This window comes from Pipra filicauda, unplaced genomic scaffold, assembly GCF_003945595.2.
Source record: "Pipra filicauda isolate LSUMZ 115617 unplaced genomic scaffold, ASM394559v2 scaffold583_size265894_pilon, whole genome shotgun sequence".
Lineage (NCBI taxonomy): Eukaryota > Metazoa > Chordata > Aves > Passeriformes > Pipridae > Pipra > Pipra filicauda.
The window spans coordinates 37,516-56,562 of NW_024104735.1; the positions used below are offsets into that span (position 1 = coordinate 37,516).

A 19,047-nucleotide genomic window follows, 5' to 3' on the forward strand; every position below is an offset into this window, starting at 1 on the left:
GAATAGAGAGAGATGTTTTGGTCATTCATCACCAAAAGTCATCTTATTACAGTGACAGCTTTCTGTATTAAGACCTAGCTAAACAGGATGATTATGATAAAAAACTCTGAGTGTTGGAATTTATTTTTCCCTTATTACTTCAGCATGGAAGCTGAAAGGTAAGATAGAGTGCGTTGGTTGGTTGGTTGGTTGGTTGTGATAAAGCTTGGCTGCTCAAGATATGTGGAAAAGTGTTAATCTTTTTAGAGAGGATTTTGAATAGTACAAAGGCACTAGAAATCCTACTCATCTGAATCAATCGTCTCACCCTGTAGGAATAAAAAATCCTTGAAAAACCTCTACCGTCTCGTTGTTCGTCCACATAGAGATGCAGTTTACCATGCCTGCTTTTCTAAGGATAGACAAAGAATAGCATCATGTGGAGCAGATAAAACACTTCAGGTAAGATACCTATGCATGAGTGAAAAGAGATGCTGTGTACCATATTGATAACATTTGTTAACAGTCCTGCTGCTGCTTTTTTTTGATGTTATGTGGAAATATTTGGATCTGGACCATAATTGGAGACAAATGATTGAAAAGGATATATTATTGCATAAACATCAAGTTGCATGTTTGGAAGAGTAAGCATTATTTTCTAGTTCAAAAACCAAATGGTGTGATTTTAGGGTTTATACCCTTACTACTTTAATGTGTGAATGTGAGATGCCTTTTAATGATATGGAAAAACTCACAGCCTAAGTAATGCACCCCAGCTTGTTTAATATTTGCTTGCAAAAAGTGTTATTTCCAGTCACAGTAGACCTTCTACAGTACTGAGAAGCAGTAAGATATTTTAGTTACAGCTTTACTGTTTATTTGAGATGGTAACGGACATTATGCCTCTTTGGTGCTTAATTAATAAAATGTCTTATGCAAAAGAAATATATCTGTGGAGAAAACCCCTGAAGCTGAAGACAGTATTAGATTGGAAACGGGCCCAAAGTGCTTAGGAAGCAGATTAGAGGAGGCAGAGAGGAAAGTGACTAATATAAATTTGCCAGCAGTCTGCCTGCAGGGGAGTCAGCCAGCTCTCGAGAGAACTAGCAATCAGCCAGCCAGTAACCTGGTAAAGTATCCATATTCCAGACAGCTAAAGGTAAGGGAAAAGAACAACTTCTCTGCAAACCTTCGGTATTGTTTTGGATGCTTGAGAAGTTGAATACTAAAGCAGTAATATCACTGGTGCTTAGTTGCTGTTCATTTGGCTATTTAGTGTGTTGTTATTGGTCCTTTTAATTTCTTTATTTTATTTGCTGGCTTCTACAGTATTATGATCATGGCATCCACTTAAGGAGATGTCTGGCGAATGTACTCATGCTGTGCTGAAGTTGCTGTGCTGAAGTTACTGTGCTGGGCTTCTGTACTTAATAGCCTCATTATTGACACTGCAGATTGCTTATTTTTATGTTAATTTTCTACCCAAAAAACCCCTGTGGATTGTGATTGCATTTAAACTAAACTCTTGTTGAAGAAGTAATAGGAAAATTGGCGATAATCCTTTTTTCATTGTTTAACTTCGAACTTATTCACGTTTTTTCTAATCATGGCCTAAGCTTTTCAGTTTTCAAAGCTACTTAAACAATTGCTAGATTAAGAGCAGATATTCTGCAGAACTTATTGTGAATGTAGATTTCCTGTTACTTCAGTATTTATGTTCTTATTTGAAAAAATACGAACCGTTTCATTGTCATTTACATACCCATTCAATAAGAAAGTAAAGGAAAAAACAGGGATTTCACAGTTGTAGTATCCTGAACAGTGCTATAAAGAACACCTTGTGATTTGTTTTAATAATTAAGAATATTTAACCTAAGATGGAAAGGGAGACATGATTTTCCCCCTGGCCCACCCCACATTGTAAATCCCAGAATTTGGGGAAATTGATTAGTATGTGACACTTCCCCAGCTGTCCTTTCATTTCCCTTATTTTTGTTTTTTTTTTTCCTCAAATTGTGAATTGCTGATGAAATTCGTACTTTCCACAGAAGAACATCACATACATTTAAAACTGGAATTTTTAGTTTTAGGAATAATTTAGACTTTATTAATAGATAGTGTTTTGCAGTTACTGTTAAGAAATACTGTGAAAGGACATGGCTCTGGGCTTAAAGAGTGAGGATAGAACAGAAATATTTTTAAGTATCAGTTTTCACTACTTCTCTCCCTAACAATTTCTATCATCCTTGCAAAATTAAAGCTCAAATTAAATATTTTTATAGTTATATTACTGTCTCTGAAAATATGAGTGCTTTCGAAAGTAAACCAATTTTTTGAAGAGTTTACATAAAGAGAGCTATTTGAGATAAAACCCCCTTATATTTGTGGTTTAAAATTATATGCAAGTTATAAGGTTTTATTGTTTCTTGTTATAGGTGTTTAAAGCAGAAAGTGGAGAGAGACTCCTGGAGATAAATGCCCATGATGATGAAATACTTTGTTGCGCTTTCTCTGCAGATGGTGAATTTGTAGCAACTTGTTCAAGTGATAAAAAAGTGAAGGTAAAGGAATGAGGAGCAGGCAATTTTTTTTTCAAACTAATAATTCTAATTTCTGTTTAACCAATTCAGACAGAGCAGATTCTTAAGACTAAAGGTGTTTTAAACTATCTTAAATCTTATATGGATAATTCAGTACTTGACAAACAGAAAAGTCCCACTTGTTACATATGCAAAATATGCTTAATGTTACCATCATACTTGCAGCTAGTACCACTTATTTTACTTGTATTATGAGATATGATTCTTTTTAACTAGAACATAATGTTTGAGTCCAATCTTATTCGTAACATGAGATGAATCTGTCCATAATACGCTTTTTAATGTTTTTTCTGTTACCTGTGAAATATTTGGTATTTTTAATTCCTTTTTATTGTAGCCAAATCTTGGTGAAATTCCAGTATTTATCAGATTGTAGTCTGAATTATGACCTTTCCCCTCATAACTTCTTGTTTCTTTTTGCAGATGTATATTCTTTCTCTTTATCTTCAAAACATTTTTGAGGTGTTATTAAGAATGTTTTAGGCCTTTATCTGTATTTAAGTATACCTTCCAGGTTTTTTTAAATTAATTACCTTAAATTTATTTAAAAGTCTTTTTCATCCTTCAATTCTGTCTAGATCTGGAATTCGAGAACAGGCCAGTGTAGGCGTGTGTACGAGGAACACTCAGAGCAGGTCAATTGCTGCCAGTTCAATAACAGAAGTGGTCAGTATCTTCTAGCCACCTGCTCAAATGACACTTTCATCAAAGTAAGTGGAAAAGGTTGAGATGATTCTCATGCTGCTTGTCATAACAGGATAATTACTGATGTATAAGTATATCCAAACACTGTAAATTTATGGGTTTTTTTAATGAGCCTGGTAGAAGAGAGATGGCAACTGATTAAGAGTACTGACTACAGCTCTGTAGTCAGATTTCGAAAAGGCAGAATAGGAGCAAAGGAGAATGGGCAAGTCCTCTGTTGGTAGAGTATGAGGGCTTTGGCAAGACAGAGGGGGGAATGGGAATGGGAGTGAAATATCTAATTAAAAACAGCATAATTAAAAAGGAAGGCTGAAATTTAGGTTGGGAAACATTAATACTGTAAAAAACTGGATGTTGAAAGATTAGACGGGGGAAAAAAAGTGTTAAGTGTAGCAGGGACATTTTTTGATTAAATTTACTGGGCATAGTACAGAGATGAACATGGAAACCAGCAAAATAATAATCAGTACACAGTTTCGTCAAGTTAACTGTTGGTCTTCAGTGTCTGGACTGGGAGACAGTATGTTTACACAGAAAGAGCAGAAGCTGGGCAATTTAAGTCTACATCTGAGGGAAAGGGGAAACCAGAAGAATCAGTAAAATCTAGACACTGGCAAATAAGGAGTGCAATTTCACAGTACAAATAGGCAGATAATTTCATTAGCTGGTACCAGAGATGCCCTGACAGTGTATTCTTGCCTTTGAGGCAATGCATGTACTTACCTTGTTCTGCAGTGGTATGATTCAAGGAGCCAGCTCTGTAAAACCCTCTGCTGGGATTGGTTTTCTGCCTGTTTGGTTCCCTGTAGTGACACTATTACCCAGTCCCAATGCAAGAGAATTGTTGGAAGTAGATGGCAAGGAGGGAGATTTTCGGGGTGTGAGGGGGAAACAACTGTCACTTCCAGCTGTAACGTGCAGTTGTGAAGTCTCATCTGAAGAGTTCTTGCAAGACTTTGTGTGAACTGGAGGTCAAATACAGTTATGATCTGATGTCAAGGTGGAAAGAAGAGGCTTTTGTGCTGATCTCCTGAATGTCTCAGGAGATGCATTTACTACCTGAGTCTGCCACCTTATAACAGGTAAATTTAGAAGGGACTTGCTTAGAATTACTATTTTTATAACGTTGATGTGGTTAAAATTTTAAACAATTTGACTTACATGAGTAACGAATAACAGATTTGAAGTATGCACAATAATTTTTAGAGAACACTGTGCAAGTGACTGTTCTTGTTTTGAGCTCTCTCTTGAATGCTCAGTTGCATTCTTTTTTTCTTTTTTGTTTTGTTATAAATAGGAGAAAGGAGGTGTGGGCTATAGACTTGGAAATCAGTGCATGTGAGAAGGGTGGAGAGCAGAAGCCCTAAACAAAAAAACCATACAAAATGGTTTTTTAACTTTGTTAGTATGGATGTGACAAGTCTGATTTTCAGACTATTCAAGACTAACTTGAGTGATTTCATTTTTGTTAATATGCATAAGCTACATAATTCTGAACTTCAAAGTTGAAAAGAGAAAGCTTTTTACTCAGTCTGGAGAAGAGGAGACCAAGGGGAGACCTCATTGCAGTCTGCAGCTTCCTTGTGAGGGGAAGAGGAGGGGCAGGCACTGATCTCTTCTCTGTGGTGACCCAAGGGAATGACCTGAAGTTGTGTCAGGGGAGGTTTAGACTGGATATTGGAAAGAAGTTCTTCGCCCAGAGGGTGGTTGGGCACTGGAACAGGCTCCCCAGGGAAGTGATCACAGCACCAAGGCTGACTGAGTTCAGGAAGCATTTGGATGATACTCTTGGGCATATGGTGTGACTTTTGGGGATGGTCCTGTGCAGGGCTAAGGATTGGACTTGATTATCCACGTGGGTCCCTTCCAACTCAGCATATTTTGCAACTTTGCACTGTTCAAGGGCTTTGTCTGCACTGTACAGTGCAGTTTTAACTAGATCTATGTAATTCTGATGTTAATAGTTTTCATGCATGTTAGCAGATGGAGGTGAGCTGTGGGGTAGCCTGGGGCATAGCATCCAGTCCATGAGCATGTGGGTAAAACTAAGAAAAAAGAAATGAAATTGATGTTTTGATTGCCAGCATAGGATTTTGAGAAGAGCATGAACGATCTGTCTTTACGTAATTCATTAATATGATGATATTTACATGTTTATTTCTCTTGCAGCTTTGGGATGTGAATGAAAAGTATTGTAGAAATACGATGATAGGTCATGAAAATTCTGTCAATCACTGTAGATTTTCACCAAATGATGAATATGTTGCTAGCTGCTCAACAGATGGAACAGTAAAGGTACACAGTGTATTTTTAAATCAACTGTTTGTTTTGATGATGGATGGGGGTATTTTTGTATAAAATGCAAAGAAAATTTTGTGTCTGCTTGATAAGCTTTAATGAATCAAATCCTGAAAGAGTTGGTCCTATTTGTAATGCAGGATTTTTAAATGGCTTGTCCAGTACCAAGAAAAGAAAGTTGGCTGCCTGTAGTTTCAAAGAAATACTATGTAGCCTCATTTTGAATATTTTTCCCCCTAATGCACTTTGTTAAGAAAGCTTGAGGGGAGAGTGAAAACTATTTTAATAGAAATAGTAGTAAGTTTTCAGATTAACTGAAAGTTCTGTCATCTCTGAAAATGATCAGGAGACATAAAAGTTAAAAGCAATTTCTATGTGCTGTTGTCATGTATGCACTAGAAGAGAACTGAGAGGCTTATGTGTTTTTCTGAGAATGCATTATTGTTATTGCCTTTGGTTGCAACAGAACTGTGCTATTTCAGAACTGCAATTCTTAAAACACTGTTATGTTTCTGTGTAGTTGCTAAATCAGGAAAGGAGGATTGCTGTAGCTGTTGTTCAGAAGGAAAAGTGTGGTGAAGGGGTCAGAAATATTCAGTAGATTTTTGGTAGGTTCTTCAGTGAAATTAAGGTACAAAGCTAGATGTATACCAGATTTCTCATGGTGAGTGGACTGTTTATATAGAGTTGCAAGGCAGATATTATTTTTGGGTTTATTCTTTTGCTAAGTAGAAGTTGAGACAGCATTGTACCTGGAATAATATGATGGAAAAAGCCAAGGAGAGGGTTCTGCTACAGCATAATCCTATTTTCTTTGTGGTTTGTTTGGTTTTTTTTTCTTCTTTTTTTGTCTAAACCACTTGGACTTGTGAATATTCTAATGCTATTTATTGGCTGGGGAAAGTAGCAAGGGGCTTTTCGTGTATAGTGTTCCCTGCCCCTCTCTTTTCCTAGAAGTGATTGTGAGTTAGCTCTCTCCTGTTGTATTCTGCACCTACATCAGTGAAAAGAGATTTCATTTATTTCCTGTTTATTGCAGCTTTGGGCAGCATGCTCAGGAAATGAACTGAAAAGTATTGAGATAAAAGATTTCTTCAAAAATGTAGATGAGCAACCAGATGACGTGGAGGTTTTAGTAAAATGTTGCTCTTGGTCCAGAAATGGTGACATGATTTTGGTAGTAGCCAAAAATAAGCTTTTGGTAAGTACCTCACTGTAATAATTATTTGGAGGTAGTATATTACAACATAGGTTGAAATTACAGTTTCTGATGAAATTCCAGGCTATTAAGATGTTTCAGAGAGAAGGTGTGTGATTTCAAGTGTGTGTAAAAATATGTCGGCAACAAACTCGTGACTGAGATAAATACTTCCTAAATTCAAGGATGTACACTGTTGTGCATATAAGCTATTTGTTGATAGTGAAGTCATTCAGACTGGGTGCCAACTATTTTACTATGTGTTCACAGCTTTTTGATACTGAAACATGTGATTTGTTAACGCAAGTCATCGTCAGTCATCACAGTACGATCCAATACTGTGACTTTTGTCCTGGTGATGAGTTAGTAGCAGTTGCTTTGTCTCACTGTTCTGTTGAGGTAAGCAATTGTCTTTGCTGCAGTATACAAGGAAAGACTACTTGTAATTTTAAAATGTTACATTTGTCTTAATAGTTTTTTGTATGCAGAGATAAAACAAATGTAGGTTTTTGATGTGCTTCATTCTGTAATTTTTATTTGCTTCTCCAATGTAAAGTATCAACTGGGAAATAATGTTTTGAAGTTACATGTTCATTTTGGAACTTATATATAAATTTATATAAAAATACTAGTGTACTAAATGTATCCAAAGTTACTGTTGTCACTCTCAGGAGTATTGTTTAACTCAAACCAAACCCTCTCTCCTCCTATATGCTGGTACAGACTGTGGCAACTCAATAAAAAGGAAGGAAACATCTAGAATAACTTTGGGACTAGCAAGGCTAGAGTAAGTCCATACAGCTATCAGGTTTGGGGTTGGTTTGAGGTGATTGTTGTTGTTTGGTTTAGCAATCTACATGGCCAAGTTGAACTTCTGTTTTTTTATGCTGTGATTTTTTTCTATTCTTTTATTTTTGCCCCTTGTCTTTCAAAATTATAGCAGTCAAAGAGGCTGTGGATTCAATTTTCCTGACCATTGAAATGTGATAAGTGAACACAGTTCTTGTTACACCTGATTTCAGAATGAGAATTAAGAAAATACTGGAAGACATAGTAATTAAGTGTACTTGCACTGTTTTTCCTGTAAATGCAATCTAAATCCATGCTGTATTTTTACTGTAGTTATGGAATATTAAATCTCTGTCAAAAGTGGCGTATTGCAGGGGACACATGAGCTGGGTTCACTGTGTGACATTTTCGCCAGATGGATCTTTATTTCTGACATCATCTGATGACCAGACAATACGCGTAAGATGACTTCTTTCTGTTTTGAAATATGTTAATTTTATTTATATATATATTCATATAAATAAAATAAAATTGTTAGTTTAAGGAATTTTTTATTATAAAATTATATATCTTATAAAATAAGTAAAACACACTTATGTATTTTGTATGCTTATAGCCAATAGAAATTTAAGTATTTGTATTAAAATAATTTACATATACAGTAAAACAAACTGGCTTTTTTACTTTATTTACTGTTTATCTAAATTTCTTCTGTGTCTACATGATTTTTTTTAAGTCTGGTGGCTCTTCAAGAGTAATTATAACCTTCTATTTTGTTTTACATTTTATCTGAATCAGGAATTGTGAAGATTTTTGTAGATCATAGCAGACTTGATAATAGTTTCGTTGTTAGATATATTTGCATGTTAATATTTAGGATAGAGTTCTGTAATTCTAATGTCTCATTAAAACCCTGGGAAAGTAGAACTATAGTTTACCATGTTAACCTTTCCCTTTCTCTCAAATTAACACATACATTTTTGAAATTTTGAAAGCAGTTAAGTATAGAAATATCTACTTGGTATTTTTCGTAATTGGATTTCAATGCTGCTCTTTGGATTAGAAAACTTTGGACTTCATAGCTATGACTCTAAACACAGAGGAGTCTCATAGTCATCCTGAAAAAAAAAGTCCTATTTCATCTGTTGGAATCTCTATAGTAATTGCACAACTTTCCCTAGTATCAAAAATAGCGGAAGCAAGATTTTCACTGTTTTAAAAAAATCAGTGTTACGTCCAAAGTTATAAGCCTTTGGTTTACAGGTACTCCTACTCAGCACGTTTTATATCTAATTCTTTAATAAAGCTAATGAAATACTGTGTTCTTCAACAGATCTGGGAAACAAAGAAGGTGTGCAAGTCTTCTGATGCTGTGCTGAAAAGTGAACTAGATGTTGTATTTCACAATGGTGAAGTGATGATTTTAGCAATTTATAATCAGAAGCATTTACAAGTAAGCTGTATTTCTCAATATGTTAGTACATTTGAACGTTATCTGCAAATGTTGCTAGGAAACCAAGGAAGTACTGAAAGAGCTGCTTGTTCATGTGTTTCAGCAGTTGAATCTGTAGCAGATGACTCAATGTTTGATAACATCTTTATATCTCGAAACTCTGCCTAGTTTAGTAAGTGAAAAATGGAGTTTGGGGGGAAATTTCTACACTAATGTTGAAACTGAAAGTGGATGCAGAGAAACAAAACTCATCTCCCTTCGTGACCAGGGATGCTTTGGGCCCTCCAAGTGGCTTAGATGTGCAGAGCAACGTGTAACGTGTAGCACCTATAGACCAGGTGTAGCACCTATAGACCAGGTGTAGCATCTATAGACCAGGTGTTACACAGCACATCAGAATCCCTGTGTAATAGCTGAGGGAATTGTCTCAAATTGGGGCAATGAAAGGTGTGAGCCCAGGACTGTCTATAGCCTTAGATTAGTGCTGAAGAAAATAGTGAGTACAGTCTTATTACTGTGGGCCCCCCCACACCAAGTGCTAAGTACACCAACATCCAAAATATATTTTTCCGTTCCGCGATAGCAAGTGCATGCACACCACCCTTTTTTAAATCATGATTCTCTAATATATCAAATAAAGTCAGTTAATGGGATTTTCATCTGCTGCAATGAAGGGCTGAGAGAAACCACAGCAAATGGAGTTATACCTGCTTATGTACAGGAGCAGTTTAGGACATTTGATACTTTTTAATCTTCTTGAATTGTAACATCTGTAGCAACTACTGTGTAATAGTGTAGTCTGGCTCTCATTTGAATTAGTAGACCTTATCTATATGTTTATAAATAGTGTATTTCTGTTCTAATTTTACTTGAACCATTTCCTAGAGAAAGACAGTGCTTAGATTCTCTGCCCTAAATACAATATTCTGACAACTTGTAGACAGCAGTCATGAGAGAAGTCTGCAGTGTAGAAAGGCAATAGATTTTTTATCCTTGCACAAGAAGAAAAATTGACTGAAAAGACAGATTGCACGTGTACTGTGATTTAACAGTGTACCTGCTATCACATCTCTCAAAGTTTTTCTTGCAACCATGTTTTACCTTTTGTAATTTATTGTCTCTCAGAACTGGTGTCTTACTCACCTTTTGATGTGCAATATGTTCATTTTTAAACATTCATTCACACTGATAGCTTTTTAAACTATGTTTGTAGATTACTGTATTCTAAAGATCCCCCCTGCCCCCCAGGGAATTGATTTGAGGACAATACTGAGTTGAGATTTGGTGTATTGTGTGTGCTAGTAAGTTTGAAGTCGTGCTTACAGGATGCACTTAAAGTATTTTATGCTCCATTTGACATGGGCTGTTAAATCTAGCTGGCAAGGCAAATTTGAGCATGAAGCTTGCTATATGGCTTTTGGAATTTGGGAGTAGCATTTTGAGTTACTGTTTCCTGTAGTCAGGAACTTTAAACTTTAAAAAGCCTTCTAATACTGAGATGAATTTCCTTCTGCAAACTTGTCCTGTTCAGAGAACATTGTGTGGAAATAGTTACACTGACCTTCAAGGCAAGTGGTTTATGAGAGTAACTGATTCTTTTAATTTTAAGTTTCTAATTTATACACTGTTCCCTTTGGCATTCTTAGCTCTGTGTTTTAATTTATTTAAGTTTAAATTTTAAAATATTGTAATAATTAACTTCCTATCTTACAGCTTATCAATGGAAATACAGACAATGTTATTATGCAGACAGCAGTCCAAGAATCCCCCATTTCCTGCTGTTGCTTAAGTGAAGATCTTAAATTTGCGGCTTTTGGACAGGAAAGTGGAACAATAAAGGTATTAAATCCTAAATTTGATTTTAACAATAGTAGGAAAACACTCTTCTTGGTGCTTTTTAAATATATGTCACTTGAATGACTTTGTACAATGATGTTCTTCAATGTAGTAATTCAAAGCTAATAACTAAGCTAATGGGAATTTTTAGTTGTTCTAATCCAATGACTGAGAATCATGTATTTTCAATCTCATGTTATTTAAAAAAGAATTTGCATGTTTGCGTTTTCCTCAAGTATGTAAAATAGGTAGAGTTATTGCATTCTTCTTTTTAAAGGTACTACAGTTGTCAGATGGGAAAGTTCTGAAGTCCTGGGAGGCCTACAGGACATCTGTGCAGCATTGTCAATTCACATCTGATTGTCAGACTCTCATTTCAAGTGCTCATGATTCAGTTCTACAGGTTTGGAAGATATTTAAAAAGATCATGTTGTAACTTACTGAAAGTAAAGAGCTTTTATACTGTACACAATGTAAACTCAGTAAATTATTACTGTATTCTGTATTGCTCCATACGAGAGAGTGTAGAAACTGTAGCCTTTATTTATACCTTATGTGAGAGTGAATATTAGATTTTCTGTTTTTACTGCTGTGGATGATAGAAAAGCACCAACTGCTTTGAGAAGAGTAAAAGGAACATTAATTGTCAAACAAGACAACTCAGCAGTTCTGAAGTGAGGGTTTGGGATGTGAGCCAGAGCTGGCTGCATGTGGTAGATCTGTCAAGTGGGCTTGTTTATACTCTCTTAGGGAATGAGGTAAAAAGGCTGGTCTCAGAGCAGGCTTATGTGCTCACCTAGTCCAGTAGAGTGCTGAATACAGATAATACTAGAAATAGAGTGACTGCACTAATGTAGTCTCAAATTAGTAACCTCTGCCTCTCAGCAAGGTAGCTTGGCTTCGGAGATGCATTCTGATGTGTCTACGTTAGCATTTTAGCTCACCTCAGGGATGCACTTTTGAACATCCTTCTCATTTTATGCTTACTGTGCTTTAGTTTGCGCTTCAGATCAGCTGCAGCATGCTGATGGGATTCCTAAACTGGAGCACGTGGTCCGGCTACTAATGAGCATTCAGTCCTTACAACCAAACTTGAGTTTCTCCAGAACACAAATGGGTGCTGGTCCTCAGCTTTAGGATCCTTCTCTCAGGCTTAACGTGGGAAGCTTTTCTGCTGAGTCCTCAGCTCCCTCTTGTGGGCAGCGCCTCAGTTAAACCTCCAGGACTGTCACCTGAACGCAGCTGCTTTCTGTTCACTCTTTGCAGCAGGAAACCTATCAATTTGAAAACTATTAAATCATTGTCATTTAAAATAAATTGATGCTTAATAGCTCCTGTAAAACAAAATTACGCTCATTTTTAAGTGAATAGTTGAATTAAAAATACAAGTGTCATTTTGCTATAAAAATGCAAAGCAAAATGGCATTTCATTAGAAATTCCCATTAAACATATTAAAGAAAGTTAACTTAAGTATGCAAAATATGAGGTCTGCCAGACAAAATAAGTTTATTTGTTGCAATAATCAAAGGTTTAAAACTCCAGACTTCTTGGGTACTTATAAGTTATTGGTTTGCTTTTTCTTTTTAAATTACCAGTGAATTTTAAGTATCAAATTCACTTTGAAAATCAAATAATATGTGTATTATGGGGACTGTCTCATAGCTTGACTAATAAATTCTGTGGCACCCTCAATCTTCAGCATTTCTACTATGGATCTCTTCGATATCTAACATTTTAATTAATTGCCACCACCATAAGAACTTTTTGTTAGTCATATGATATAAAAATCAATCAGTTAGTTTATTCTTCTTAACTTATGTTTGTTGTTACAATTTTTAAAAAAAATATTTAATTTTTATAACTAGGTATGGAATTGGCAGTTGAGTGAACATATGTTTCTAAGAGGGCACATGGAAGCAATCAAGGATTTTAGACTTCTGGAATATTCAAAAGTTCTCTCTTGGTCATTTGATGGAACTGTTAAGGTAAGTAAAGGGATGTGAATTGACAAATCACGTCAAATATGTTTTACTTTCTCTTGTAACATTTGGTATTTCCTGCACTTTGTGTGAATTTTATTGATTTGATCACAAAGTGTAAGCTGACTTTAAAGACAAAGTTTTGAATTTTCTTTTTAGTAAGATTTACACTGTTGTTGTATTTTAACTATAGCAGTAAGTATAATAAAGTGTTGGCCATATTAGAACTAGCTAGCTGAGTTTGTCTCTTACATATCATTGTGTACGATGCAAGTGTTTTAACCTTTTTACTGTGTTACAACAGTAACCTGTTTTTCCTGTATATTTGATTAGGTTTGGAATATCACTACTGGAAACCTAGAAAAAGATTTTGCTTGTCATGGAGGCGCTGTTCTTTCCTGTGCTGTTTCACCTGATGGTAGTAAATTTTCATCTACTTCTGCTGACAAAACTGCAAAGGTTGGTTACCTTCTGTACAAAGATAAAAATGATACCTTATTTGTCCTGAAATGTAATTTATATTTTTTATTTTGAGATAACTAGTGATTATTCAAGTTATCCTGTTGTATTTCTAGTATTAAATTTCTTGTATCCATCAACATGTTTCTAAAGCTGTTACAGTCACTCACAATTGATCTTGGATATAACTTGAAGCTGTCCTAGTGGCTTATGTACAAATAAAATGCATGTTTAATGCACAATTTTGTGCAGAACACTTTGTTTATTTCTCTGTATTGATTTGTTGATAGCCTGACATTCTTAATTTGTAAAGTTAAGAAAAATCTCTGAAACTTCCAGAAAAGTGCTGTCAATAGGTTCTGGTATTCCTGTTCTGAAGTCAGGTGCACAAAGCAGTGGACTGGGGCTGCCCCATTATATTCTAAAAGCATTCCATTAGATTTTTAAAATATAACTTTAAATTGATTGATAAATCCTGTTTCTATGAACAGTGTTAAACTTCCTTGTGAACAAATTGAGTTCATTAAAAATTATGTTCCAAGGAAAGATATATACTTGCAGTCATTCAGTAATTTGTGGCAAGCACATTCTTGTGTGATTCAGATAATAAAAAGAAAACTAGACTACAGTAAAATACATTTACATACATGCACACACTTATATGCATATATATGAAAAGTCTTATGTATATTTGAATACTAATGCCTTTTAGAAAGAGGTCATAATTGGTTTTGAACTTGTCTTTTTCACTCCTCTGTAATGTTTTCCATTTAGATATGGAGCTTTGAAAGCTCATCTGTTCTTCATGAGCTGAAAGGTCATGAAGCCTGTGTGCGGTGCTGTACTTTCTCTCCTAATAACAAATTATTGGCCACTGGAGATGACAAAGGAGAAATAAGGGTACTTCTCTAATCTTGATGTTTACTTTATAATTCAGTTGATATTCAGCTCACAGACAGAAAAGTTCTTATAGTTTGTGTTCTGCATGTCTAATTTGTTGGCATTGTGGTGAACCTTGGGGGTTGAAAATAACAAAGTTTGTCACATGAGGCAGTAGTTTGTAAACAAATTGATAGATTTATGTTCTATGAATAATAAGGAACCAATTTACATGATTTACTAATAATTCTATTGTGAATCACATGTGTGGTTAAATCCTCCATATATGATACAGTTCTAAGAGGAGAATTGTTTTTTTGATTATTTTGTCACTTCAAGGAGAATGCATATTTACAAGAGGTTTTTTTAATATAGAAAAATACATTTCAGATATCCTTATTTTAGATTTTTTTTCTTGTTAAGTTTATTTATTTGCGTAATCTTCCTTCTCTTTTAGATTTGGGACATTTTAGCAGGTGCATTACTTCACTTCTGCTCCCCAGTTACTGTAGATGAAGGAGAACCAACTCACGGGGGTTGGGTAACAGACCTCTCGTTTTCTCCTGACAGTAAAATGCTTGTGTCATCTGGAGGCTATCTTAAGGTAAGCCTTGAAATAATAAAATATCCTAACATACCAAATTAAATGGAAACACACTGTAAATTCTAAAGGAAAATGAAGACTAATTCAAAGAAACAAATCTGGAACATTTCACTTAACACAGAGCTGCTTCAATTTCACTTCTTTCCTTCTCGTATCTGCAAGTCCCCTGAAAAGGTCTCTTAAGAATTCAGGCTTGTTTTCAAACTCTCTCATTGGTTCAGGCATCTACCAGGCATATGTCCTCTGGGAAGGGGAAGAGTTGGCCTTTCTTTCAGTCTGTGAATGGTTCTTTGTAATTGTGAATTTCTCATGAGGTTTTATGTTGTTCTTTTTCCCCTCATGTAATAGCCAATACCAGTTATTAGAAACTCTGTGTGTATGTGAGGTGACAGGGGGTGAAGTTCTCACCTCAGAGTGATGAAGTTTAGTTTATTGTTGGTCCGTGTCTAGCTGTTGGACGTGCTATCAGACTAATTCTTTGAAGTCAGTCAGTAATCATTTAACAAAGACAGTTGAATTTTCTAACTTAGCTTTGAAAACATCTTCTGATGTTCATTTCATATTAAAGAACAAGACATACTTTCTGTTTCTAGCTTCCTCCCCATTTTGTCTTGTGGTTATGCAGTATGGTGTTGTGATGCTTCTTGGAGTGTAGAATTGTTTAGGATGTTAGGGACTTCTGGAACTCATCTAGTCCAGCCCCTTGTTAGAATTGGTTTGCAGAGTTAGGTAAAGTTGTTTAGGTAAAGTTGTTTAGGGCCTTGCCCCATCAAATATTGTTCCCCAATCCAACAGGGTCACCTCTGGGTCCTGAAAGTAGAGTCTGACTCTGTCATCTCTAATCCTCTTTTTAGCAGTTAACCACCTACATAAATTCAGTGCTCTGTTTCTCTTCTATGGCATCTGTTCCAGGTGTCCAGCCATCTCAGTGACCATTGGGCTGGACAAACTGGGCTGGACTTGCTCCAGTTTGTCAGTGTTTTTCTTGTACTCAGGTGGGGCTCAACACACAGTAACCAATCTGCTGGCTACTACCTTTTGAACCTAGCAGTATACACTTAGTTTGTTACCTACCTTGTATTCCCCTCATCCAGTCCTTATCTCTCCTGTTTGACTATAGGGACACTGTGGGAGACCATGCTGTAGGCTTAGCTAAAGTCGAGGTTATTCACATGCACTGCTCTTTCCATGCTGTTTGGAGAGCTGCCGTTATTGCCAGCAGAAGTCAATTGGGTGGTTTAACATGATTTATCTTCGGTACATTTGTGCTAGTTGTTCACATGACTAGACGTGGCTTCCCGAAAACTTGTGCTGTAATAATCCCAGACACTAGAGTGAAGATTACTGGCCTGTTGTTCTCAGGACCATCTTTGCTCTTTGTGAAAGTGGGTATGATGTTTGTCTTTTCCCAGTCATGGGACCATATTCAATCACCATGTCTTCTCGAAGTATTGTATTTCTACTTCTCTTTCAAGATCTACAGATGGATGTGTATGATGTGCCTGAAAACACACAACCATTTTGTAGGGAGATGCTAGTCAGTGAAATTCTAGAACATTTCAGAAGTCTGGATCCCTAAGAACTGGACTGAGTTGTACTGTAGAGTTATGTGGACGATACCTTTAAACAAATGAGTCATCTTAGTCATAGATAAGGTGTATCCAGCTGTGAACCATTAAACTTGCTGTGTGAGTGGTACCCCCTGGCACAGCACCTGATCATTTATTCACCAATAAAGGTTCAGGAGCTAATTAAGATCCATTTTTTGTTTGGTTGGTTTTTTCTTTCTTTTTTTGGGTGTCTTCATCAAATGGCAACCACCGTAGGGACAGTGTTTTTAATCAGAACATTATAGCTGTGTAGTTGCCAATCTGTATTATGCACACAACTGTAATGTTACATATTTCATGAGATGAGTAAGCTAAAAACTAGTAATACCATCTGCTTTTCTAGGTGATCAGAACTGACGGTAATCTGTTGTGATATTTTGCTGCTTCAGTCAAAATCTGCAAGAATAGAGGGTAAACTTCTTATTGGCACAACTGAGTAACAGCTTGGTGCTGGATTGCTTTTAAGTCAATTTTGCATTGGTCTATAGTTTTTCTGAGAAATGTGAAATTTCAGACTACAGTAAACTGATGGTTGAAGGTTTCTCAGTTTCTTTGCTATTAGTACTTACTGCATATTCTAGAAAATAATAATTAGAAACTGTAATCTCACTGAAAAAGAATTTGGTCCTACTAACAAAACTGTTATTATTTTTTATAGTGGTGGAATGCAACTACTGGAGAATCCTTACAAACCTTCTACACAAATGGAACAAACCTCAAGTCAATACATGTGTCTCCTAATTTCAAAGTATATGTGACTGTTGATAATCTTGGTATTCTTTATGTATTACAGAAATTCTGATCAGTGTGCCAAACACTGCAAAGATAACTAATTTTTTAAGCTGGAAACAAAATTCTGCTAAATGTGTGTCTGGCTCTCATTAAGCTGTGAATTATATTTCATTGTTGTATTCATGATGTTTTCCTGTATATTTATGTACATTTATGTATGTTTTTTCAAATGAACTAGCATTTAATCTTGGTTTTAATAAGCGTTATTATAATCCTTAAATTTTGATTTGCATTTTAAGTATGTTGCTTCCAATTCTGTAAGGAAATTATATTAAGATTTGTTCAAATTAGTTGAAATTAATATCACTGAAAAAATAATAAGAGTATAATAATTTGAAATTATATTTTGTGTTGAGGCTGATGGCTAAATATTCTTTAGTCATGAACACAACTGTATAAGGTGCAAAACCATTTTTTTTTACTGGGGTGCAAAGATTTTCACTTTGTATGGAATGGAAAGAAGGAGGGGCATTCTTCATTTGAAATATGAAACCAGCCATCTTGGTGCTTGACATTCAAACCAAATCAAGTAGCTGTTCAGTTTACAGCAGCAGTGCCTCCCATTTGTGTTAAGAATGTTCATGCTTCAAATCTGTGGAGATAAAGTGGCTTGTAACACGTCTGAGCTGTTCCTATTAAGGGGAACATCCTGAGTCTTGTTTTCTGGAGGAAAAATCTGAAAGGATACTGCAACTGAAGTGGAAGAGATAGTGCCACATTTGCAGTCCAAGGATGACTACAGCTAACCAGCTAAACTGAGAATGGAAATGGCTTAAAAGCTGTGTATTGAAAAATATAAAAAAGGTGTGAATTTAATAGTTTTTCTTTTCTTTTGGATTTAAAATTCAGTTTATACTATGGAGGCACTTTGCTGTCGTCAGCTTTGTTTACATGGGATTCTATGCCCAGTTGATCTCTTGCCTGGTAATATGTGATTTTTTTAATTTATTTTTTAAATTTTTACAGTCTATTTATAGATTCCGTATAGGGTGAAATATCGACATTTTGTACTAATTACACTTGACAAATGTTGTGTGAATAATTAGGTAACAATTTTTTCTTAGATACCTAGTAAACCTTTTTCTATTCAATCGCCTCAACTACTGTAGGCAACTGCACAAGCATTGATATGGTTTTCATATTTTTTTAGCTGGCAGTAAAACACTGTCTAACAACTTGATTGTAAAAAGTACAGTAGCAAGTATCTCAACTGATACTGAATAATGAAATTCTCACTTTTAGTATTTTTTGTGTGCATTTCAGAAGATTTCATATGCATTCTTAGTATTTCCCTGGTTTTGACAATCACCAATTTTTCCTCTTTTTTAACTTGAAATTCTGCTATTTCTAAGGTGCTGTTGAATACGGGTCAGTATAATCAAAGTACTGCTGGCAGATATGTAAAGAGAAGAAATTCAATGGAAAAGAACGTGATGTTTTGTTTTCTAAGTATGTACAATATTCAATAAAGATAATCCAGGCAATACTTGCCAAAGTTATAAATGAACTTGAATTCTTGAGTATTTCTTAATACATAGTAAGAAGGAGAGAGAGTGCTACCTCTTTTATTGTCTTTCACTGTGATTTTATTTTCAATCTAAACATAATGATACTTAATGATACTTTACAAATTACATCAAAAATACTTTGACAGGTGAGCCAGAGTATTAAATGAGTGTGGAGGAAAAAGTGAACTGAGGTCCTGGAACATGTCCAGCAGTGTTCAGGACAGAGTTGTTTCTAATGTCTAATTTGTACAGAGCCCATCAGTACCTCCCTGAATAGCTGAAGAATCATGGAACAGGAAGCTTCTCTCAACAAATATCCCTCGATCCAAGATGTGAATCTGTGCTGTCCTTATTGCG

The 19,047-nt window shown here is 35.5% G+C and overlaps 1 protein-coding gene across 4 annotated transcripts in view; it reads left to right on the forward strand.

Moving 5' to 3' along the window:
* Positions 1 to 18,689, forward strand: part of APAF1 (apoptotic peptidase activating factor 1) — a 33,010-nt gene extending 14,321 nt beyond the window's left edge. For 2 of the 4 annotated variants that reach the window (XM_039387708.1, XM_027732245.2), the window contains 15 exons: positions 315 to 441; positions 2,415 to 2,540; positions 3,158 to 3,289; positions 5,454 to 5,579; positions 6,622 to 6,783; positions 7,051 to 7,179; positions 7,903 to 8,028; positions 8,903 to 9,022; positions 10,736 to 10,861; positions 11,136 to 11,261; positions 12,725 to 12,844; positions 13,172 to 13,297; positions 14,072 to 14,197; positions 14,634 to 14,780; positions 17,049 to 18,689. In XM_039387708.1, the coding sequence (XP_039243642.1) occupies positions 315 to 441; positions 2,415 to 2,540; positions 3,158 to 3,289; positions 5,454 to 5,579; positions 6,622 to 6,783; positions 7,051 to 7,179; positions 7,903 to 8,028; positions 8,903 to 9,022; positions 10,736 to 10,861; positions 11,136 to 11,261; positions 12,725 to 12,844; positions 13,172 to 13,297; positions 14,072 to 14,197; positions 14,634 to 14,780; positions 17,049 to 17,192 (1,963 nt within the window). In that variant the 3' untranslated portion in view covers positions 17,193 to 18,689. Of the gene's footprint in view, positions 1 to 314; positions 442 to 1,043; positions 1,139 to 2,414; positions 2,541 to 3,157; positions 3,290 to 5,453; positions 5,580 to 6,621; positions 6,784 to 7,050; positions 7,180 to 7,902; positions 8,029 to 8,902; positions 9,023 to 10,735; positions 10,862 to 11,135; positions 11,262 to 12,724; positions 12,845 to 13,171; positions 13,298 to 14,071; positions 14,198 to 14,633; positions 14,781 to 17,048 lie in introns of those variants that run through there. The other 2 variants (XM_039387709.1, XM_027732248.2) reach the window with 2 other exon arrangements.
* Positions 18,690 to 19,047: the final 358 nt, after the last annotated feature.